We start from the raw sequence: 21,741 nt of genomic DNA, 5'->3' as shown, positions 1-21,741 counted from the left end.
CTCCTTCAATTCCCAATTTACACTCTCCAAATCCAAGCCCCAATTCCCCAATTTTTAGGCTTTAATTTCCATATTTTTCATGATTAAACAAGTAAGAATCAACATAAGATCGAGTATTGAGTTCAAAAATCTTACCTCCAGGTGTTATATATTGAATCCCTCTTCAAATCCTCTTAAAAAGCTCCAAAATCGCCCAAAAATGGTGAAAGTTAGCCCCAAAATCGCGGACAATGGCTATTTAAACATTCTGCCCAGGTATCAAAGACCTTCTTCGCGAACACGGTCAACGCCTCGCGTTCGCGAAGCACAAAATAACTTTGACCCAAAATTACTCTTCGCGATCACGACCAGCCACTCGCGAATGCGATGGATCCTTAGCTTGACCCTTCGTGATCGCGTTACCTCTCTCGCGAACGCGATGAATAAAACACCCCAAGCCCAGCTGGCCAATTTCCTCTACGCGAACGCGGAGCTTCACTCGCAAACGCGATGCCCAAACAATCAGCCCTTCACGAACGCGGAGTCTTCCTCGCGAACGTGAAGGCTAAAATTCCAGCCTTCACCAGCTAACCCTTTGCGAACGCGAAGGCCATTTCTCTGCAACACTGATCAGCAATTTTCTGTAATTCCAAACAACATGCAATGATCCGATTGACCACCTGAAACTCACCCGAGTCCTTCGGGACCTCAACTAAACATGCCAACATATCCCATAACCTCATTCAAACTTGTTCCAACCTTCGAAACGCTCAAAGCAATATCAAAACACCAAAATCACATCAGATTCAAGCCTAAGAATTCCAAGAACTTCCAAATTACGCTTTTGATCAAAAACCCAACCAAACCACGTCCGAATGACCTGAAATTTTGCACATATGTCACAGATGACAAACAGAGCTATTGCAACTTCCAGAATTCCATTCTGACCCTTATATCAAAATCTCACCTATCAACCGGAAAACGCCAAAATCTCAATTTCGCCAATTCAAGCCTAAATCATCCACGGACTTTCAAAATGCATTCCGATCACACTCCTAAGTCTCAAATCACCTAATGGAGCTAACCAAGTCATAAAAATTCCGATCCGAGATCATATACAAACAAGTCGAATCTTGGTAAACCTTTCAAATTTCAAGCTTCAAATTGAGAACTGTTCTTCCAAATTCATTCTGATTACCCTGAAAACCAAAACCAACAATTTACATAAGTCATAATACATCACACGGAGTAAGTCATGCCCGAGAACTGGTGAGCAAAGTGCAAAATTTCAAAACAACCGGTCGGGTCGTTACACTTCCTTTCTCAAGAGACTTGAAGATAATTTTAATTAGGAAAGTTATCCTTACTCATTTGGTGGCCTTACCTAATTAATGCTTGGTGTCACATTTCTTTCAAAGTGTGACACATTGCATCATTTATTACTTAGTCACTAAATTGATAGGGATGCTTGCCATGTTGGGGGATGGGTTAAATCTTATCCCACTTTTTAATTAATTAACCAATTACCCAATTTTGGCTCGGACCATATTATATCCCAAATCGACAACCTTTAACGAAACTCATTTTCTTCTATTTGCTTACCTTCTTTCCTTCACGAATTTACTCATCATGTGTTTGAAATAGCATAATGCTTATAATTTCAAGAAAATCTCATCCTCGAGTCTATGTCAATTAACTAAAGACGAAACTTTAACATATGAAAATACGAGATGTAATAGTCGCCTTTTCAACGGCGCCGCTTCCTCCTTGCCGGGGGAAAGCTCGTCCACTAAATGAAACACCGGGCAGGCCGGGACCTCCGTTGATAGAGTGATCGTCTGACGACCAGGCTCGCTTAAAATCAGAGTCTGGGAAGAAGTACTTCGCACAGACTCGGTCAACACAAACTGCAACCCCGCCGAAGCAACTGCCTAGCAAAATACGGGGACATGAGCCTTCGTTTTCTTAGAAGTTCTGTGACCTGGCGTCAAAAGAAAGCCATAAGCGGCAAAAAGAAGCACACCACAACAAGAGCGAAGTAGTTATGAGGGCAAAAAGAAAGGGGTGGGTGCTTCTCAACTACAAAAAGAAAAACAATGTAACAAGTCACGAAACACGAAGAGAATGGAAAGAATGTGCTCCAAGTGATGATACTTATGAGAAAAATTCCACTGCTCAGGAAATTCGTTAGGGTTTGCCACCACATGCTCGGTTTTGATGAAGAAGTAATGAACCCAAAACCGGCGGTTCATCCTATCATCCATCCCCGCCACCAATCCTTTAGTTCCGTGGTGGCGGAGGTGAATCATTGTTCCCCTATGGAAGCTCGATCCGAAGAGGAGAAGTAGGAGACAGATAGAGAGTTCGCAGCCGGCCAGCTCCACGAACTTCGCCAACATAAGGAAAATCTTGTAAAGGTAGAGAAAGTTGTACCGGGCATATGTTGTAGTAGCAGCAGAATTCCTCCACCAATGGAGGAAGAGGAAGAGAATAAGCTATCTAGAACGGGTACGCATAAAATGCACAGTACCCAGGCCGGTGAACTTGGACCACGTCATCTCCAGCCTGAACCAGGTCGACGTGGGCAGGAATTCCATATTTGGTCTTGAGGGCGACAAGGTGCTTCGCCTCCATCTCAGATTTCGCAGATTCCGGTTCAAGGGCGGGTTCCTTAGAGAAGTCGGACCTAGAAGTAGGGTGGGTTATGAGGAATGATCTCTTCCACAGTAGGGAAGCTCTCATCCTCAGTAACTGTTGATTCTCCGCCACTAGAAGGCATGGCCACTGATAATGGAGTAGGGTCAGAGATCACCTCAACGTTGGGGGTCACATTAGCCATTCTCCGCTAATATGAGTGCGGTGGAGCAGGAAAAGAAGAAAGGGTGGCAACGGTTGCAATTGCAGAGTGCAAGACCGCAAGAAGAAGAAAAAGAAGCGAGTGCAAGGTTGAAGAGATCAGAGAATGCAAAAGTTCCATTGAGAAGTTTTCCCCTCTTTATTTATAGACCTTAGGGGCGTTCGAATCAATGCATGCAACCGCCAGGGGCCCTAGAATCGAAATGACAGGGACTCGAGGAACGAGGCAACGCATCGAGAAGATGCACAGTGATGACGCATGCATTATGACGTCATCCTGCACCAACCTCATGACCCACGAATCTCAGAGCAACACGTCATTACTTCGACAACGGACACCTCTACTCGATCACCATGCCAAAAATTTCTTCACAAATCGCCAACTGAAAAGGTCTGCTCATCGGGGCCGACCAGAAGTCGACCCCGACAAGCGAAGGGACTAACTGTATGGGTCAAAATCTTGCTGAGGAAGTTGGGCGTGGGAAGATCGTTAAGTGAAAAGATTGTGTTCCGATTTGGGCGTATAGGCTGAGGTCGACCAAAGCCCAACAACGAGCAGTCGTTGAGCAAGCGGTAAAGGTCGAGGTCGAGTAGTGAAGAGTAGAAATAACGGCTAGTGTAGTCTTGGAACAGGTGACAGGAATATTCTCCTGGATATTTCCCTTGTTGTACTTTCTAGGGTTTTTTTTTAAAGAATATCCCATATAAATAAAAAGAGAGGGAGAAGAAAAAGAGGCACATGAGATTGATTCTGAGAGAACTATTGTAAGAAGTTGACCCTTGAGAGAAAATACAAAGTTCACCTTTCCATAGTAATTGATTTTATCGATTATTCTTCTCTTTCTCTCACATGATCCAAGAAAGCATCGCTCATATTCTTGTTTATTGTCATATTTCGTTGTGAGAAGGAAGGATCTTCCACATCATTTGCTATTTGGGTGAATTGTTCATGTTATTTACATTTATTGTCATTTCTCATATTTATTGATCATCACTCATTCTTCATTTACTCTCTAAAGTGCGCATTTAATGATTGAATACACCACTCTGAGCACTAGGTAAACGGTATCACTTAAACTCTAAGCTAGATCTAAGAATTATTATGCTTGATTAGGATTCACATTTCACCTCAATTATCTTTTAATTAGTTTAACAAAGAGTACTATACTTTTTGGTCAAACACGAGGGAGCTCTGAGTGGAAAATCTAATCCACTCTATCGAGCGAATGACAAGTGAACGCCCCTACACTAGCCAATTCCCTAGCAAGTACACACACTACGGTAGCAAATGAGCGGTTCATGTCAGATATGGGTGGGCCAAAAATAAATAATATAAAAACAAATATTTTTGTCCAAACAAAAAAAGAAACATGCGGTTTTGTTTCATATCCAAGAGCCCACGGATAAAATATAATATTCGACTCACTCATATTTAATATGGATAGAAATTTGGTTAATATATGAATAATATAAATATCCATATAATCCATGGTTTCTTGAATGTCTTGAGAGAATTTTCGGTCTCTCAAATTTGAGGAACTCCCCGTTTGAATCTTTGAAAATGTAAATATTAAACACATTAGTTATCCATTAAGTATACATATTTAAGTGGACAATATGAATCTTATTCAAATTTGACCAACTTCTAAAAAATTCATTCCAACTCATATTTTAATGTATAATATGGATAGATAGCTATTTTTTATCCATTTTGAGACCACTAACACACACAAACACTAGAGTTGCCCTTTAAGATGCACGTCGAATACTACCATGGACAGAAACAGGGAAAATTTGAGATTAACTTTTCTATTTCTTTTTTCCAAATTTCCTTTTTTTTGGGGGGGTTTGAATATTGTAATATGACGAATCACATGCATACAACGAGGTTTATTTATCAGCATATAATGAAGTCTACGGTGGAAGCAACACAGCAAAAAGAGAACTCATCCTGAAGCACCGGAAAGTTGGGGGAATGAGTATGTAAATTGGAAGTTAGAATCAATCTCACCGTCTGTAGTGTTTATAGAGATTAAGTACCTCGTTTGCAGTCGATGAAAACGAAACCGATTATTTTCTCAGCAACTTTCAACTTTTGGAACACTAAAACGCATACTTCAGTTTCTTCCCATTTTTGTTTTCTAATTTAGATCATAATGGCAATGCATGCAGAAATGGGGAAAGGGTGCCAGCCTGCCAGGGGGTTTGGGTATAGGAGCTATATGCCCGTCAAACTTAAAACACACCTTTAGTTCCCCCGTCAAATCAGGGGACATAATTCAAAGAGTATAACCACCTACAACAAATATCTGTCCGTTTGCTTTTCCCTTTTGCTGCCCAAAGGCATGTCACCTGAGCAAGCCAGTAATAGAAACAACTTCTGTGTCCCCACAAACCTAAAGCATGTTCGACAAAGCTGAAACTTATGTCAGCCCCTTTAACTTAAATGGTACAGGAAATTTGAACTATAACATCCTTTGCACTCCCAAAGGAAACCAAAGAGAGTAACAAGGAGACACGTCTCTCACTATGGGAGCCCCATGCTTTCCTCGGGAAGGCCATGCAGTCCGGACTAAAATCCACTAGTATGGCCTGTAGCGGGTGGGGCGTCTGAACCTTGGAATCCTTCTGCAAATGAGAAAATAACAGAACACTTTTCAATTTAAATCAATTACCAGAAGTTTGATGTAATCATCAAGAAGCAGCAGTTGGATCATGAGAAGGCAAAACATGACCATGGCAGTGAACACAAAAACAAAAGAAAGTAAAAACCACAAAACTATTTACTATTGTAGCTTTACATAGTGAAGAGCCAAGGAGGAAACGAGAGCATGCTAATTAGGAGTACTATTATCCAGATCAATAAATATTTGAAGATTTACCCTTCCAGATTTTATTTTTGTGACAGACATCAAATACTACTTGTGTGAGGCTCCTTTTAAAACTTAACACATGGAATGCTGGATCCCACTTACAAAAAATCTATCAGATATGCTTTTGGAAAAACAGAAATATTCTTCCATCCTTCTGCCCTTCTCTGGTTCAAATTAATCCCACTATACAAATCTAGATATTTTCCTTCATCCTCATCCAAAAAAGACTTCAAAAGAGCAAAGATCCTAAGGTCCTATCACTGTTACTACCATTGATCCGTTGACCCCTTCATTTTTACCTAAAAGCCTTCCCATAAGCATCTTTTCCACTCATCTTCAATATTCAAAATCCTTGTGGTGGGTGGCCCAAATTTTTATTGCAGTACTGAGCTTCTACAGCAAAGTGGGAGCGTGAATCATTTGTGGGTCGCATAAGAAGTTAGAATACAGAAAAGGAGGTGAAGAGATAGGAATCCAAAGAGACAAAAAAAACTAAAGGCCAGTAAGAGGATGAGTAGTTCAAAATTTGAAGGTTGATATTTGATGTGAGTGTGCAATGAAAGGCCTTCTTCTGATAAGTTGGAGCGGCTATGGTTCCTCCCCAGAAATTTTAATACTAAAGGGGCGAGATTGAAATTTGGTTGGACTGAGATAAAATATTGGAACTAACAAAGTCGGACCAAGCATTCACTAGTCAAGTTTTACATGAACCTCACACAAGTAAATTGGTGGGTGACTCAGAAAGTAAAACGTCTCTTACTCTTCCATTAAATCCCGGGAAGTTCCAGCTCCGTGTTCAGGAAGGCATAAAGCATCCAACCAATTTCAGTTCTCTTTGATATTAAAAAGATTAGGACCAGCCTATCAGGAATACTTATAGAATAAATAGAAAAATTCAATTGAACAAAACTATAACCAACAAATATTTACAACAACAACATACCCGGTAAAATCCCACTAGTGGGGTATGGGGAGAGTGGAGTGTACGCAGACCTTACCCTTACCCCGAAAAGGGTAGAGAGGCTATTTCCGGAAGACTCCCGGCTCAATAGGAGAGACAATAATATCAGAAAAGAAACAAGAGAAAAGGCATAACAACAAAAGATGCCAGAAAGAAAAATAACAACGAATAAGTAAAAGGATAATACCACAAACTATGCAAAACAACAATGTGAACACAACATAGACCGCTAACAAACCTAAACAAAACTCTATCAGACTATCCGGTACAAAGAGGGAGGAACTCTCGACTATCCCCTAGCCTACCACCCTAATGCTCGACCTCCACATGTTCCTATCAAGAGCCATGTCCTCAGAAATCTGAAGCCGCACCATGTCCTGCCTGATCACCTCGCCCCAATACTTCTTAAGTCGCCCTCTGCCTCTTCTCGTACCTGCCAAAGTCAACCGTTCACACCTCCTAACCGGTGCATCTAGGCTCTCCTCCGCACGTGTCCGAACCATCTAAGCCGCGCTTCCCGCATCTTGTCGTCCAGGGGAGCCACGCCCACCCTCTCCCGAATATCTTCATTCTGAATCTTATGCAGCCTAGTGTGCCCACACATCCATCTCAACATCCTCATTTCTGCTACTTTCATCTTCTGGATATGTGAATTCTTGACTGGCCAACACTCAGCTCCATACAACATGGCCGGTCTAACCACCGCTCTATAAAACTTACCTTTGAGTTTTGTGGCACCTTCTTGTCACACAGAACTCCAGACGCTGACCTCTATTTCATCCACCCTACCCCAATATGGTGCATAACATCCCCGTCGATCTCCCCATCTCCCTGGATAATTGACCCTAAGTACTTAAAACTTTCTCTCTTGAAGATGACCTGTGAGTCAAGCCTGACTTCCACATCCTCTTCCCCCGTCACGTCGCTGAACTTACAATCCACATATTCCGTCTTAGTCCTACTCAACTTGAAACCTTTAGACTCCAGGGCCTGCCTCCGTATCTCCCGTCTTCCATTAACGCCACCTCGTGTCTCATCAATTAGAACTATATCACCAACAAACAACATACACCATGGCACCTCTCCTTGGATATGGTGTGTTAGTGCGTCCATCGCCAGAGCAAATAAGAACAGGCTGAGCGCAGATCCTTGGTGTATCGCCCTAATGTAAGCCACCGGCACACCTTTCACCTCCAGACACCTCCAAAGGACGTCCCTAGAGACCTTGTCATATGTCTTCTCTGAGTCAATGAACACCATATGCACTATGTATAGGTCAACATACACCATATGCATTAAGCCTAAAAATGCAGCAAACCAAGTACAACCCATGATTCCATTTTATTTCGAGGCAAGGAACTCTGGACTACTGCTCAGGAAGGTAGGGGTAAAGGAAAACAACTGTTTAATTCAGACAAACGTGTGTCAAGTAGATTATGTGGACATGCACACCCATAGGGCATTCAGAATAGGTCATATCCAAGTTGGGGGACCACTTGACATTCAACTTGACTTCCTTCAAAAAAAGGTTCTGGTCATAAAAGCCTTAAGGATCCAAGCGTACTTAATATCAACATTGACAAAGCGAAATAGCACCAAGACTTGAAGGTAAATTTTACAAAGCGGTGGTTAGGTCGACTATATTGTATGAGGCAGAGTGTTAGCCAGTCAAGAAATCCCATGTCCAAGAGATGAAAGTGGCAGAATGAGAATGCTAAGATGGATGTGTAGGCATGCTAGGAGAGATAAGATTAGAAATGAAGATATTCAGGACAGTGGGAATGGCCTCCATGAAGAACAAGATGTGGGAAGTGAAGTTAAGATGGTTCGGGCATGTGAAAAGGAGGGCACAGCTGCCCCAGTAAGGAAATGTGAGAGGTTGGCCTTGGTGGGTATGAGAAGTAGAGGTAGGCCAAAGAAGTATTGAGTGGAGGTGATTAGGCAAGACATGACGTAGCTTCAGCCTACCGAGGATATGACCCCTGATAGAAGGGGTGGCGGTCGAGGATTCGGGTAGCTGGTTAATAGGTAGTTGAGCGTATTTCTTTTCCATACCGGTAGTACAAGTATTGCTCTTGTATTTTCTTATGCTTAGTTTTCTTTTACTTTGTTTCTGTTTCTTATTCTTATCCCTGTTGTATCTTCTTCGCTTCGGTTAATCTATTATCGTGTTGTTACTGCTTGCTGCTATTACCTCTTTTTCATCTTTCCTTGAGCCGAGGGTCTATCGGAAACAGTCTCTCTACCCTCACTAGGTTGGGATAAGATTTGCGTACACTCTACGCTCCCTAGACCTCACTTGTGGCATTACATTGGGTTTGTTGATGTTATTGTATAGACAGAGCGAGATAAATAACAGATGAAGTTGCAACTGACAGGATTACTAGAATTTAAACAAAATTTCAAGAGTAAGAAGGAGATAAGCAGAGCATTATCTCCCAATATTTGCAGGAGTGACAAGGGTCGGGACGGCAGTATTATGGTCAGGATGGAAACTGCTCGGATCTCTGTCCCCAGCATCTCTTTGCTCCTGATTCTAGAGATTAGTCAAAGATGTCTTGCCCCAAAAGAGTGGTCGAGCAAAGATCCACTTTATTCTGGATAAGTAAATAATATGAGGCCTTTTCTTTTTGGGTTGGAGGAGAGAAGGGAAAGTTGTACTTGAAAGAAAGATCAAGAACATAAAATGTTTTTGCAACCCATTTGTTAAGATACTTCTAGCTTTTCCCCCAAATACAAAACCACCGACCGTACCCTTCATGTAAGCCACTTGCATATTCTTAGTGTTGAAAATTCCTTGAACTTTTTTCATGATTTCGTAGCTCATCTAGCATCTATGGTGGCAAGATGTACTATGAACTGCTCATATCTTGATATGCCTCTTTTAGGCCTCCCCTAACCCCTAAGACAAAACAAAAAGAAAAGAAACAGGAAAAAAGAAATTGCCCCATGTAACAGTAAAACAGTATCACTCTGCATTGGTAAAACCGTCTAAACAGCAAATAGCCATGAAAACAAAAGTTCAAGTTACGTAACTCAAAACCTCGCCTCTGGGGAAAACGAAAAGTAGGAAGAAAACCCGAGGGTAAGGGAGTTCTCTCAAGCACGATGGTAGAACATAGAAGCAGCTTCAAGCACTAGATGGTAGAATATAGAAGCAGCATCTATAGTTCCATTTGGATATCTTTTTATTTGGGCACAACAAAATAAATGTTCTACGAGGGATAGCATCATCATTAATTACCCAAAAGGTGGAAAGACTGGAGCACCAGGCATGAATGGCCGGCGAGGGCGAAATCCTGCATAAGGGTTGAATCGCCTTCCTCGAAATTGCTTCAAACCAGGAACATTTGTCCGCTTAGCAGATACCTACATGACAAAGAATACAGTGGTAGAACGTCTAGAAAGTGAAACAGCGAACAAAAGATTGAGGATTGTTATGGACCTTCAACTGCCGGCCATGAAGCTCTGATTCGTTTAGCAGAAGTGCGTTTTGAACAGCCTCAACTTCGACAAATTCGACATAAGCATAGCCTTTCGGCTGGCCAAACTTGTCAGTCAGGATAGTTACCCTGTTTACAGTACCACAAGATTGAAAATGTTGCTGCACTTCCTCAGGTGTGCAAGCGTAATCTACCTGAAGTTGAAATGAAAAAGGCAATTCAAATGATAATTCTGCTATCATTTTCACAAGAGACAGGTAAGAGGGGGTTGAGGGGGCGGGGACTTGCCTCCCTTCAGATATCCGGTCCCAAGAGCTTGAGCAATATAGGGAGTAAAACGAATATAGCATTGCAAATATCAAACTACATCCAAAGACCAACCATGAGGGGCTTCTTAGATGTCCTTAACTAACATGATTAGTGTTACTTTTTCCCACCTGTGGGACTACACTGGGTATGTTGTTGTTGATTAGTGTTACTTTTGTAAGATGTGCAGAGAACAATATCTTGTTCTTTTGCTTGTTAATGACTTAATGTGAGGTTAGCTCTGGTCAATACAGCAAATCAAAATAACGGCGAGATGCAGCAACTAATCTAGAAAGTGAAACATCAGAACAAGCAATCCAAGGTGCTGACTTATCTTGACATACACTAGGAATCCAATAGTTGCTTTTAAAAATCTACAAGTTCATTATACGAAATAAGATCCTTCAAATCACAGAGATTTTTCCTGGTCTCTCTGAAGAAAATGTCAAATGTATAAACCATGTATGCAATTTCTCAAAGCTTTTGCCAACCTAGATTATAAAAGAAGAGTCATGCTATTCTGCACAAACTTATCCCAAGTTTTCATTCTTCTGCACACAACAAATTGAAAGCTCAGGCTACAAGAGCAAAACCGAGAAGGCAAAACAGAAAACAAAAGGTAAAAGAACAAATAGAAGAGCAAAAAAGCCACTGTTAAAGAACAACTAATAATGCAACATAGAGGGGAAAAAAGCTATACAAAAGAGCAATGAAGTAATCTGCAGTTTCTGTCATTGGATTAAAATCGAAAGCAAGTCATCAGATAAGGTTGAATTATAAATGAAGTCCTGTCATTGATTAACACAATATAAGCCTTGCGACAAGCAGGATGAAGCTATTAGGAGAAATCCATCAGACAGGAAAAAACAAATTTACATGTTGACCAAGGTAAAGGCTATAAATCTCACATTACCGACATATATGGATCGCGCATCCACCTCCTCCTTTTCAGCCTGACTAGCAGACGCAGTTGGATCTGCACACATGCACAGAAGCACAATTGACGAACAACAAACACCCCATAAGTTTGACGATTTGTATCTCGTTACTTCAAATCTAACATTTAGATACATTTTGAACATAGAAATAACAGAAGATTGATAGGATTTCCCTTGTTTTCTGGGAGGGTGGGGGTTGTATTAAAGGAAAAATTATACACACACACTCTCTTCAAAACCGAAAGTCCAAAACCTAGGATAACCTAAACACGTTCACTGCTCTTCTATGAGGCAGAGAGTCCAGAGACCTTCAGAAGCACCCTAAACTTCCACTCATGTTTTTAAAGCGAAAAGACAAATGCAACAAGGCTTATGGGGCTTCAAGCAAATGGAAAGAAGCAACACTCACACTTGTTTGAAGTGAAGCGCTCATTATTGAAACAGAAAAATTATGCAACATATATGAATGTACTCATAATATCAAATCACAATTATAATCACAAATTCTACACCCAGTGTACAATAATGACAATATTAATCCAACAATTCAAATCAAACATCATTAACATGTAATGTCAACAGGGGCATACAAAAATAACTTCAACTTTATTATTTTCAATTTGCAAATGATCAACCATAAGAAAAAGAAATAATTTGCAACGCTCACTTTCGTATTAATTACTCTAATAAATGTACTAAGGGAGTAAATGAGGAGGATATTAGAAGTTGGGAAGAAAAAGACTCACGCCACTAAAAGAAGACAAAAGATGCATCGTTTAAAAAGGAAAAAGAAGAATAAAGATGTAAATCAAAAGTAGAGAAACAGAAATAGTAGGTTTTTTTTAAATCCATCACAGCAGTTAAACATGTGCAAAACCTCAAGAAGAAGAAAATGATGAAAAATGTTAAAAGCATACCGACATGCTTTTTCTTTTTATTGTCAGATTCAAAGAATCAACTACTTTTAGCTGGGATCACTTTGCGCCTCTGTATAAAGCGCAGTGCTTCAGACATGAGGCAACAAATGTGCTTCCCATTGCTTGCACTTAAAGCAACAAAATAATGACTTCTGGTCGCACTTTCTCATATAATCCCCATGAAACGAGCTACGAAATAATAAAATTACTTACATTAAAAGCATCCCCATTTCCCATTTTCCTAATTTTAATGGACAGCTAATGCAAGCCAAAATTGTGCTTATTATCTACTCCCTTCGTTTCAATTTATGTGAACCTATTTGACTAGGCACGAAGTTTAAGAAAACAAAGAAGACTTTTGAAACTTGTGGTGTAAAATGAGGCACATATATTTTGTGTGGCTATAAATCATTGCATAAAGGTAAATTGTTTCCAAATATGGAAAGGAGTCAATCTTTTTGGCACGGACTAAAAAGAATATAGGTTCACATAAATTGAAACCGAGGGAGTACTAGGTTGATATAATTAATTTCTTTCCCTTTGCATATGTCAAATACTCTAGATACCTAATCGCTGAAGCCCAATTTCCCATTTACAATAGACCAGAATCGCATTGTATCTCCAAGAAATAGACGCAATTTAACTAAATTCAAGGGCCAAACGATAGTTATTTTTCTTCATAAGTCAAATGACAAGCTAGTCTGTCCAACAAGAAATTAGCACCTAAAAGAATTTCCATATGAGGATGGGCTAGATATACTGAATCATGCCGATTACAGGAAGGATATAGCTAATAGACACAAAAAAGGAAAAAAGGCCCAAAAAAAAAGGAACCCCGACCAAATGACAAGCGAGTGACAAGAAATTGGCACCTAAAAGAATTTCTGAAAGAGGATGCGTTATATCTAGAAAATGCCGATTACGGGATGGATACAGATAACAGACACAAATAAGGAGAAAGGCAAAAAGAAACCAATGCCAATGACAGCAATAAATCAAAGAAAGAAGAACAAACAATCAACCATTTTCACCTTGAAATGGATTTTCTTTTTCTAGATAAATCTGAAATTAAAGGATCCGAGTGCAAAAAAGGAAAAAGAAGAAAAAGAAATGATAGCCCACTCTCAGGTGCAGGAATCGACCACAAAGACCATTTTGGTTCAAAACAGCGAACTTCTCCAGTCATCTTGCTGCAAGTTATCTTGTCTTATAGGTGATTGGAAAGAACAAATGAAGGAAGCCAACCTAGACACCGAGGTTTAGCTGTCCAACAAGAACATCCAACTAAAATAGGGTGACAGAAATGAAGATGTAACGGAAAAATCTTTAAGAAGAAATCAGATTATCCAGGGGAAAATAAGTGGTCAAAGCCATTTAATAATAAAAAGGAGATGTGTCAGGGTTTATTTGGCATGAAGGTACTTAAAGTCAAATTCTATTAATAACAAACACGAAAATTGAAATAAATACTAATTTGTGCATGTAGATAACTTTGTCATATAACTAAAATTGTACCTGAAGATAACTATTGGGATTTATGTAACATGATTCGTTCACCAATATATTACACTAGTTCATTCGTTGAGCCAAGCTCCTCATAACATAACCAATACCGGAGGAATAGAATCATTATTCAAAATAACATTTTTTTCCGCAATGCAAGAATAACTTGTCCCATCGCTGAAATGCAGGAGGAAATCTCATAACTAGTTATTGTAAAAATTCCACAGCTATTTTTTTTCCTTTTCGAGTAAGGTAACAGAAAAAAATCCACAGCTATTACTGTGCTAACTGTGTCTACCTGGTTCGGTATCATGAGGTCTGTTCCCAAACAACAATATTTCAATATTATTACATATTGGCAAAAATATTCAAGTACCAGTAATATATTAAGATAACCCCAAGTTTGAGAAGAAAAGAGCGTATGATATCATTCTGAACTCTGAAGTTTTAGATCCATTGGACAACCGCCTGCGCAGTAAGAAGCAACTCAAACAGACTTCGGTACAAGAAAGATTTGTAAATCCAATCATAGATACAACCCCTCAAAACTCAGACTCCCGGAAATCATGTAGAAGAATGTCTAGAAAGACTCTAACTATGCAACAAAAAGAGAGTCTAAGCTGAAGCTACGTGGAATTTGTTCCCAATTAAGAAAGAAGATCAATCGTGAATAAGGTAAGCCAATCTTTTCATTTGTTTCCATAAGCAGTTCAAGAGCAACTTTGGGAAAATGATTGAACGGAGGGAAATAAGCTTAGTACATCTTAAACATTGATCAGGAAGATACTTAGTTAGTAGGTATCAGAAATGCACATTTTCCAACCATGTAGAACTTTCTTATGAAGATCCAACCACATATCACTTGCACTAATGAGAGACCAAGACAAGGCAACCCAAAATGATCCTTCTTCCGGTATTCAGCCAACTGTTAATCTTTGAAGATGAACAGAAGCATGACAGTTGGGGTAAGAGAAGTCCGCTGTGATACCTAGTCCGTGTTTTCTTTTCCATGTTTTGAGCAATAATATTTCTTTTTCTTTTTTTTGTGCTGGTCACACCCTTACCATTACAGAGCTTTCTCCAGATGGAGTCAATGATTTGCCTCTCTTAGATAGTTAATCAAAAGCTGGGAAAAGCCTTGAGGTTTGGGAATAAAAGGACTTCGATGCCATAATGAGCTTCAAAATTGTGGCAATCACATTATCAGGACCAAAAAGCTTTTGTCCTTGATTAATGGGTTTTCAACAATTAGCAAAAAAAAAACTCTATTACATTCTGAAAATACAATAAAAAAACAAAAATATGACCAGTTACTCTAATCTTAAGGAAAAAAACCCTCACAACCACTACTTTTGCTTGTTGCTGCACCTGAATACCATGTAGCTATCTTTTTCCTACAACAAGCACTACCTTCGTAATATTCATCTTGCTCCTCGAGTGGACATCCCAACAACTCTTGAGGAAATGATGACATACATTAGACAGAGGTAAAAGGTATTTAAAGGTTTAGTTGGATTCTTATTTAAATTTGTTTCTTTTTTTTTCTTTTAGCTTTTGGTTAAGTCGGATTCTTATCTAAATATAATCGATATAAGTGAGTGGATTCATTCAGGTCCTAAGGCCCATTAACAAAATTGAAGCAATAACCATTGCTTGACTAAACAAAGCAAAAACTAACTTTAGCGAATCCATAAAGTTAATTGCAACCAAGAGTTGCCTGCCCACAATTGCAGCAGAGAGATACAATCCCAATCACTTTGTAGCAGTACTTTGTTTTCATTTACCAATAACTGGCTCGCATACTCAAACAATCTTCTCCAACAAAAATGGAAAGTGTAATAATTCTGCAACTAACCACTCTTTAAAACCTAAACCAAATGAAATGAGACGTAAAAAAACTTTGTTTGAAGAAGATTGAGACATCAAAAAATACAATACAATTTTGACAAGGCTTTGAGCCTTTGAATTAATATATTAAAACCTTCCAAGTGTAGAGTGTCCATGAATAAACTACATTAATTGCAACCAAGAGTTGCCTACCTACAATTGCAGCAGAGAGATACAATCCCAATCATTTTGTAGCACTACTTTGTTTTCATTTAGCAATAACTGGCTTGCATACTCAAACAATCTTCTCCAACAAAAATGGGAAGTGTTAACTCTGCAAATAAAAACTTTTTAAAACCAAAACCAAATGAATTGAGACGTCAAAAAATTTGTTTGAAGAAGATTGAGAGGTCAAAAACTACAATACAATTTTGACAAGTTTTTGAGCCTTACAATTAATATATAAAACCTTCCAAGTGTAGTGTATCCACGGATAAACTACATTAATCATGAAACTTAATTTTCTTCCTTACGGCGACCTAGCTTAAGCACAACATATTTAAGGAGACCGTGCTTGATTAAAATTAACGAAGTTGTCTAACCATCAGAAAATAAAATCAGAATGTATTAACTGATACTTGTCAAAAGTCAAGCTAGGGTTTCTTACCGTCAAATCTTGAAGTCTGAATTTGGTGGCTTTATTTGATAATATTTCTTAGAGCTTTCTGAGCTGCTTAATCAATCAGATAACTTTTGCACTTTTTTTCAAGCATATTGACGGTTGAATATTTGAAACCCGATAAAATTCATCACTAGCATCTGAAGGAGGTCCTAAGCAGCTGGAGAAGTCAAATGACTAGGAAACAACTAACGACATTGTGAACACTGTTCCATTATGCATAATGTGGACAATTTGGAAGGAAAGAAACTCAGGATGTTTTGAAGGGAAGGCAATTGCAACGCATTGTGTAAAATATACATGCTTAAAATTGTTGGCATTTTGGTGTAACTTAAAAAAATGTAAATCATCTTGATACTCTTTTGGACTTTATAGACTGCTTTGAGCCGAGGGTCTTTCGGAAACAGTCTCTCTACCTTCATAAGGTAGGGGTAAGGTCTGCGTACACACTACCCTCCCCAAACCCCACTTGTGGAATTTCACTGGGTTTGTTGTTGTTGTTATAGTAGGAAGGAAAAAGTTGATCACAGTGTACTTGTACAGTTTCTAGCACGGACTTGGTGTTGCTCCATGAATAAATACTTACCTTTCCTCCAAAGAAATCATATATTAATATTGAGTTCTCCTGAACAGAATTCAAATTAGGAAACTAAACCATCTAAAGCTAATATACTAATAAGTAAGTATAACTCAAACTTGTTATGTTTACACTTCATAAGTGATGAATACCAAGTATTCTTCCAAACTTGATTTTACTTCAACTCATTTATATTTTTAATGAATGATAATAAGACTTAGAAAAACCAATATTCTATAGATGAAATGCTTACATTGCTCTAGAAGCACAAACTGTTAGTGATAAAGCAAACTGATTTTGCATCTCATTTATCTGATAAGGTAGAAAATTTAAATTGCATCTCATAAACTGGCATCTTCTACTAGGCAAGTGTTAACCCATTACTATAACTTGCCCTCTCCCCCTTCCCTGAAAAAAGGGCACATGAACGAGAGTCAACCCCACGATTTAATTAAAAAAACAAAGGAAAACGAAGTTTAAAAATTAAAATGAGTATATTCAATTTATTTATTATATTGCATAAATCAGACATACTTATGATTCTACTGTGACTTGGTTCAACTGAGCTATGTTTTGGGAAACTGTGAACTGATACCAATTAGTACCTTAATAACATATTTCAGAGGGACTACAGTCAAAGGCAGCAGGAACCAGATCAAGGCATCAAGCTCTAGCGAAAACTTCACAAAAGCAGCCTCCCCAAAATGATGTACCCAAAGTCAAAATAACTATGAACAGACCATTGTTCCTTTGCTGATCACCTTATTAGGAAACCACTGATGGAGGTTTCATCCGAAACTTTGAAACTTGCATCTCAGCGATAGACCAGTGCACTTGGCTCAAATTTTCTTCACCACAATGCTAAACACTTGTATTTTCGTCTATCTTTCGCTTTTTTTAGAAGATTCTTTCTTTCACGTTTTCTTTCATCTTTGAACCTCTCTACTTGCACAAGATAGGGGTAATGTCTGCATACACACCATCCTCCCTACACTCCACTTGTGGGAATACCCTGGGTATGTTGTTGTTATTGTACCGTTTCCCCCTTCCAAGGTCTTTTATAATGCCAACTTAAAGGAAATTTTTTATTCCGAATTTGAGAAGATCTTTTGAGTCTGAAATCAAGATGATTTTTTCTATCAAACCTAACAATACGTCACAAACAGTCAGCAATTGAGAGAATGGAAACTAACTTGCCTAGTATAAAACTCTTGCAAGTAACATAAGGACAGAGTAAATCGAATAATCCGATAAATTTCGCCAGTATGCTCAGCTTAGTCTTACTAGAGCAAAAAAAAAAGCAATGCAAAGTTAGGCTGTACGAGCATCAGCAATACATGCTATGCTAAAACCACATACATAGTCCACTGCAAATACTCCTAAGTCCTAACCACCTTTATGCTTCTACCTCTTGCAAACGAAATTTTTCATTAGAAGGATATTTTTCATGAGAATATTCACTCTTTCTCATCACCGCCATAAGACCTTAAAGAGTATAAGCCATTATACTGTTTTCCTTTTTTTTTATTTTATTTCATAAAAAAAGAGTATAAGCCACTACTTACAGGGACAAAAAAAGTCTGAACTTTAAAGAAAAAGACAATGAAAAAAGACACCGCAGATTATAGATCTGATCCACATATCACAGACCTGGTGCTGCGAAGACCAATGGATGACTCTAATATAAGTTCCGATTGGACCTTTCAGAGGTGTCAATATTGCACAGTATTGCAAAAGAACAGACAGAGGCACTGCCAAATTTACAGAATTGTGATATTCAGATGAGTAAAACCTTGTGCAGAGCCCATCTCTTTCTCGACCTTGGCCTGCATTTCACGAAGAGCGCCTGCTTCATCCTCTATCTCCTTCAATCTCTTCTTCATATTTTCTAATTCCTGTAGGATAAATAAATGACGGTTATTACACACACCTTAAATACCAGTAAAACGAAAAAAAATAAAAAGAAAAAAGATAAAATGAAGTGATGCTAACAACCTTAGCATTTGGGTCATCCTCGGACTCAGCGGCTGCAGATGTTTCATCATACTCGGCATCCATCTCTCCTTCTTCATCGGGTATGTCTCCTCCGTAAACCTCGTGCTCATGCTCCTCGTATTCATTCTCCTGGTGCTCCATCTCCTCTCTTTTAAGTGTATATAACGCAGCGTTTAATTCTGTTGAATGCGGGCGGCACGGCACGGCACAGCGCGGGGGCCGAGTGAAATTTTGCTGCGATTGATTTTCTAGGTTTTCAAATACGCGGATTGGAGAAAGGAGGAAATAGGGAATTTGGGGGGAATAAGTCGGTCGGTGATCGACGGAGAGGATGATAAGTTGAAGTTAACTGTCGTTTTATATCATTTACTATGACTATTCAATATAATGGGTGTGTGGATTTGGGTTAGGTGTCAGTGACAAGTGACAACTTATTATGGTGCAACAAGGAAAATTGCCCATCGGAAGCCGGAAGTAATAAACCAATTTGGTTGAGTTGGTTCACGATCTACCGATGTTTGGCTAAGCTTATAAGTTGGTCAAACTGGCTTAACAAGCACTTTTTAGTTTATTTATATTTGGTAAAATTAAAAGTGTTTATAAGTTAAGTGCTTATGAGCCAAAAATAAGCCAAAAGTCATAAGTTGGTCTCCCCCAACTTATCAAATTTCAGCTTATAAGCACTTTAGGTTTGACTAAAATATTTACTATTCTATCCCTAAAATACTTTTTTTTAAAACAAAACTTTTTGTATACCCAGTTCTTCAGTTGTTTATTATTATTTCAGCACTTTTATCCAAACACGTAACTGCTTATTTTTTAAATCAGCTTCAGCGCTTAAAAGTGTTTTTCAGCACCTAATACTTATCAGCTGTTCTAAATCAGCTAAGCCAAACGGGCTCCTACTCTGATAATAAGTAGTACTAAAAAAGTACAGAAAGAAAAAAAAATTGATAATACTTGATCTGAATATTTTTTTTGTTAATAGGATAAATGTTTTCATTAATTAGGCATTACAGCAGGGTCACTGGGATCATTAATTACACAAAGATTATCCATTTTTGCTAATATATTACACACAAATTTAGAAACACATCTAGTAAACAAAAAGTTATTCCGAATCGCAGGACTTCCCCACTTCCTCGACAGAACCTGCAGAGGAAATAATTTTGTTATAAGTAAATGATTAATAATATCAAGCAAATATAAAAAATATAAAAAATCTCTTTCTAGGTTTTCTCTTTCAAGCGTACGCTAGCGTGTTCTACTGCGCCCGTGCCGGAAAATGCCTAGGGGAAGGCCGAAAAGGAATGGTCACAAGGCTCCGATGATGGATACGATATGGATACCGACGAAAGGCAACTCTCCGGTGGAAGGGCAACTGGCGGAGGGGTTTCAAATAGAGCCATCAAAATGGGCTTGGCCCGTGAGGCCAGCCCAACCCAGCCCGCTACTTAGATAGGATTGGGCTAGAATTTTTTGAGCCCATTTAAAACTGAGGCTTATAAGCCCGGACCAAATCAGCCCGCTGGCCCTTGAAGCTTGACCGAAGTTGGGCATAGGCCTATATTCAAATAAATTAACTATTAAATATTTTATATTTAGAAAAAGTAAAAACTAAAAAACTATTTACTGCAATCCCTATTCCCCAACCCTAGATTGTTCATTTACCTTACCATATCAACTAGAATTTAGATTTTTGACAATGCATGTAATATGACAAAAATTAGTTTTTCTTTTGCTTAATTAATAACGAACTCGAAAAGTTTTAGGTGGTCAATAATAATCTTTTTCAAAAGAAATATTACTTTAAGTGGCCAATGATCAGTTTGGATTGATTTAATATATTGTTAATATTTAAACTGCTCTTCAGTATAGAAAAAGATCAATTATAAATATACAGGAAAAAAAATTTGACCACTATCAAATTTCAAGAATTTTAAAAAATTTATGGACTATAATGATAAATAAGCAAATGATGTTAATCCTTAATTAAAAAATCTTGGCATATAAACTTATTGAAGAAATCTCTGAATCTAAGAAAATGAAAGAAAAATATTAAGAAAATATTCATGTAACTTTAGAAAATAAGAGCTAGAGATATAGAGAATTCGCATTTCAATTACGAGATTCTTCGTCAAATATCAAGTTTTTTGTACGCTCTAAAAAAATAGAAGTTGTTTGCATGTTTAATTGACTATGTCACAAAAAAAATATTTAAGAATTTAAAGAAAATTTTTTTCTAAAAATAATTGAAGGGTCAGCCCGCCCTAGCCCGCAGCCCTCTTAGGGTTGGGTTGGGCTGACCATTTTAAGGCTCATTCAAGTGACGGGCCGGATCGTCCTAGACCACCAAATTTAAAAGCCCACGAAACTTGGGCTAGGTTGGGCTGGGCTGGCCCGTTTTGACAGCTCTAGTTTCAATTGTAAATCCAAAATTTGCACAGCTTACCTCAATTGCAGGGAGTTCTAGAGTAACTCCTAAATCAAAACATGTTATTGGCACAGGAGGGAATGGAAAAACGGAGGTTACTCCATGTGAGAATAGCCTCAGTGGTGCTAATGAGGGAGAGAAAGGTGCAAACCAACCTAAAGGAGCGTCAGTAACACAACAAAAAATTGATTTGCAACAACAACAAGAAGGGAAATCCTAGGCGAATTTGTTCAATGGCAATAGATTAGCAGCCCAAGGTATGAAATTGACATATGTTCTGCCAGTCATACAGGAAGGGAACGAGTAGTTCAATTGTAAGAAGATGAACTTACACAAGAAACGGCAAAGTGGAATCAAGCTCTCATACTATATGTTGTGGGAGAATCACCATCAATTGGAGTAGTGGTATGATTTATTTCAACAAATTGGAACTTCGCGGCTAAACCTGAGGTA

The 21,741-nt window shown here is 38.6% G+C and overlaps 1 protein-coding gene across 1 annotated transcript; it reads right to left on the bottom strand.

The window, feature by feature from the left end:
- Positions 1 to 5,039: 5,039 nt before the first annotated feature.
- Positions 5,040 to 19,208, bottom strand: LOC104215858 (polyadenylate-binding protein 1). Its single transcript, XM_009765783.2, has 6 exons — positions 18,855 to 19,208; positions 18,652 to 18,754; positions 11,327 to 11,394; positions 10,115 to 10,306; positions 9,914 to 10,038; positions 5,040 to 5,463 (listed from the first exon to the last, which is right to left on the bottom strand). Exons 1-6 carry the CDS (start codon positions 18,993 to 18,995, stop codon positions 5,418 to 5,420), a joined length of 675 nt encoding a protein of 224 aa, XP_009764085.1. The 5' UTR covers positions 18,996 to 19,208; the 3' UTR covers positions 5,040 to 5,417.
- Positions 19,209 to 21,741: the final 2,533 nt, after the last annotated feature.

The sequence above is a fragment of the Nicotiana sylvestris genome, chromosome 3 (genome assembly GCF_000393655.2).
Source record: "Nicotiana sylvestris chromosome 3, ASM39365v2, whole genome shotgun sequence".
In the NCBI taxonomy this organism is placed as follows: Eukaryota; Viridiplantae; Streptophyta; class Magnoliopsida; order Solanales; family Solanaceae; genus Nicotiana; species Nicotiana sylvestris.
The sequence above is the reverse complement of the archived record's forward strand: the minus strand, read 5'-3'. Positions and strand labels throughout refer to the sequence as shown.

Bases quoted from the DNA above. Each gene is read 5' to 3' on its own strand.
- LOC104215858 (XM_009765783.2), bottom strand. From the start codon at position 18,995: ATGGAGCACCAGGAGAATGAATACGAGGAGCATGAGCACGAGGTTTAC. The intron at 10,307-11,326 runs GTGAGATTTATA...TTTCAACTTCAG, and splicing joins GATCCATATATGTCGGTAAT to GTAGATTACGCTTGCACACC. The intron at 10,039-10,114 runs GTCCATAACAAT...TTTGTCATGTAG, and splicing joins TTCATGGCCGGCAGTTGAAG to GTATCTGCTAAGCGGACAAA.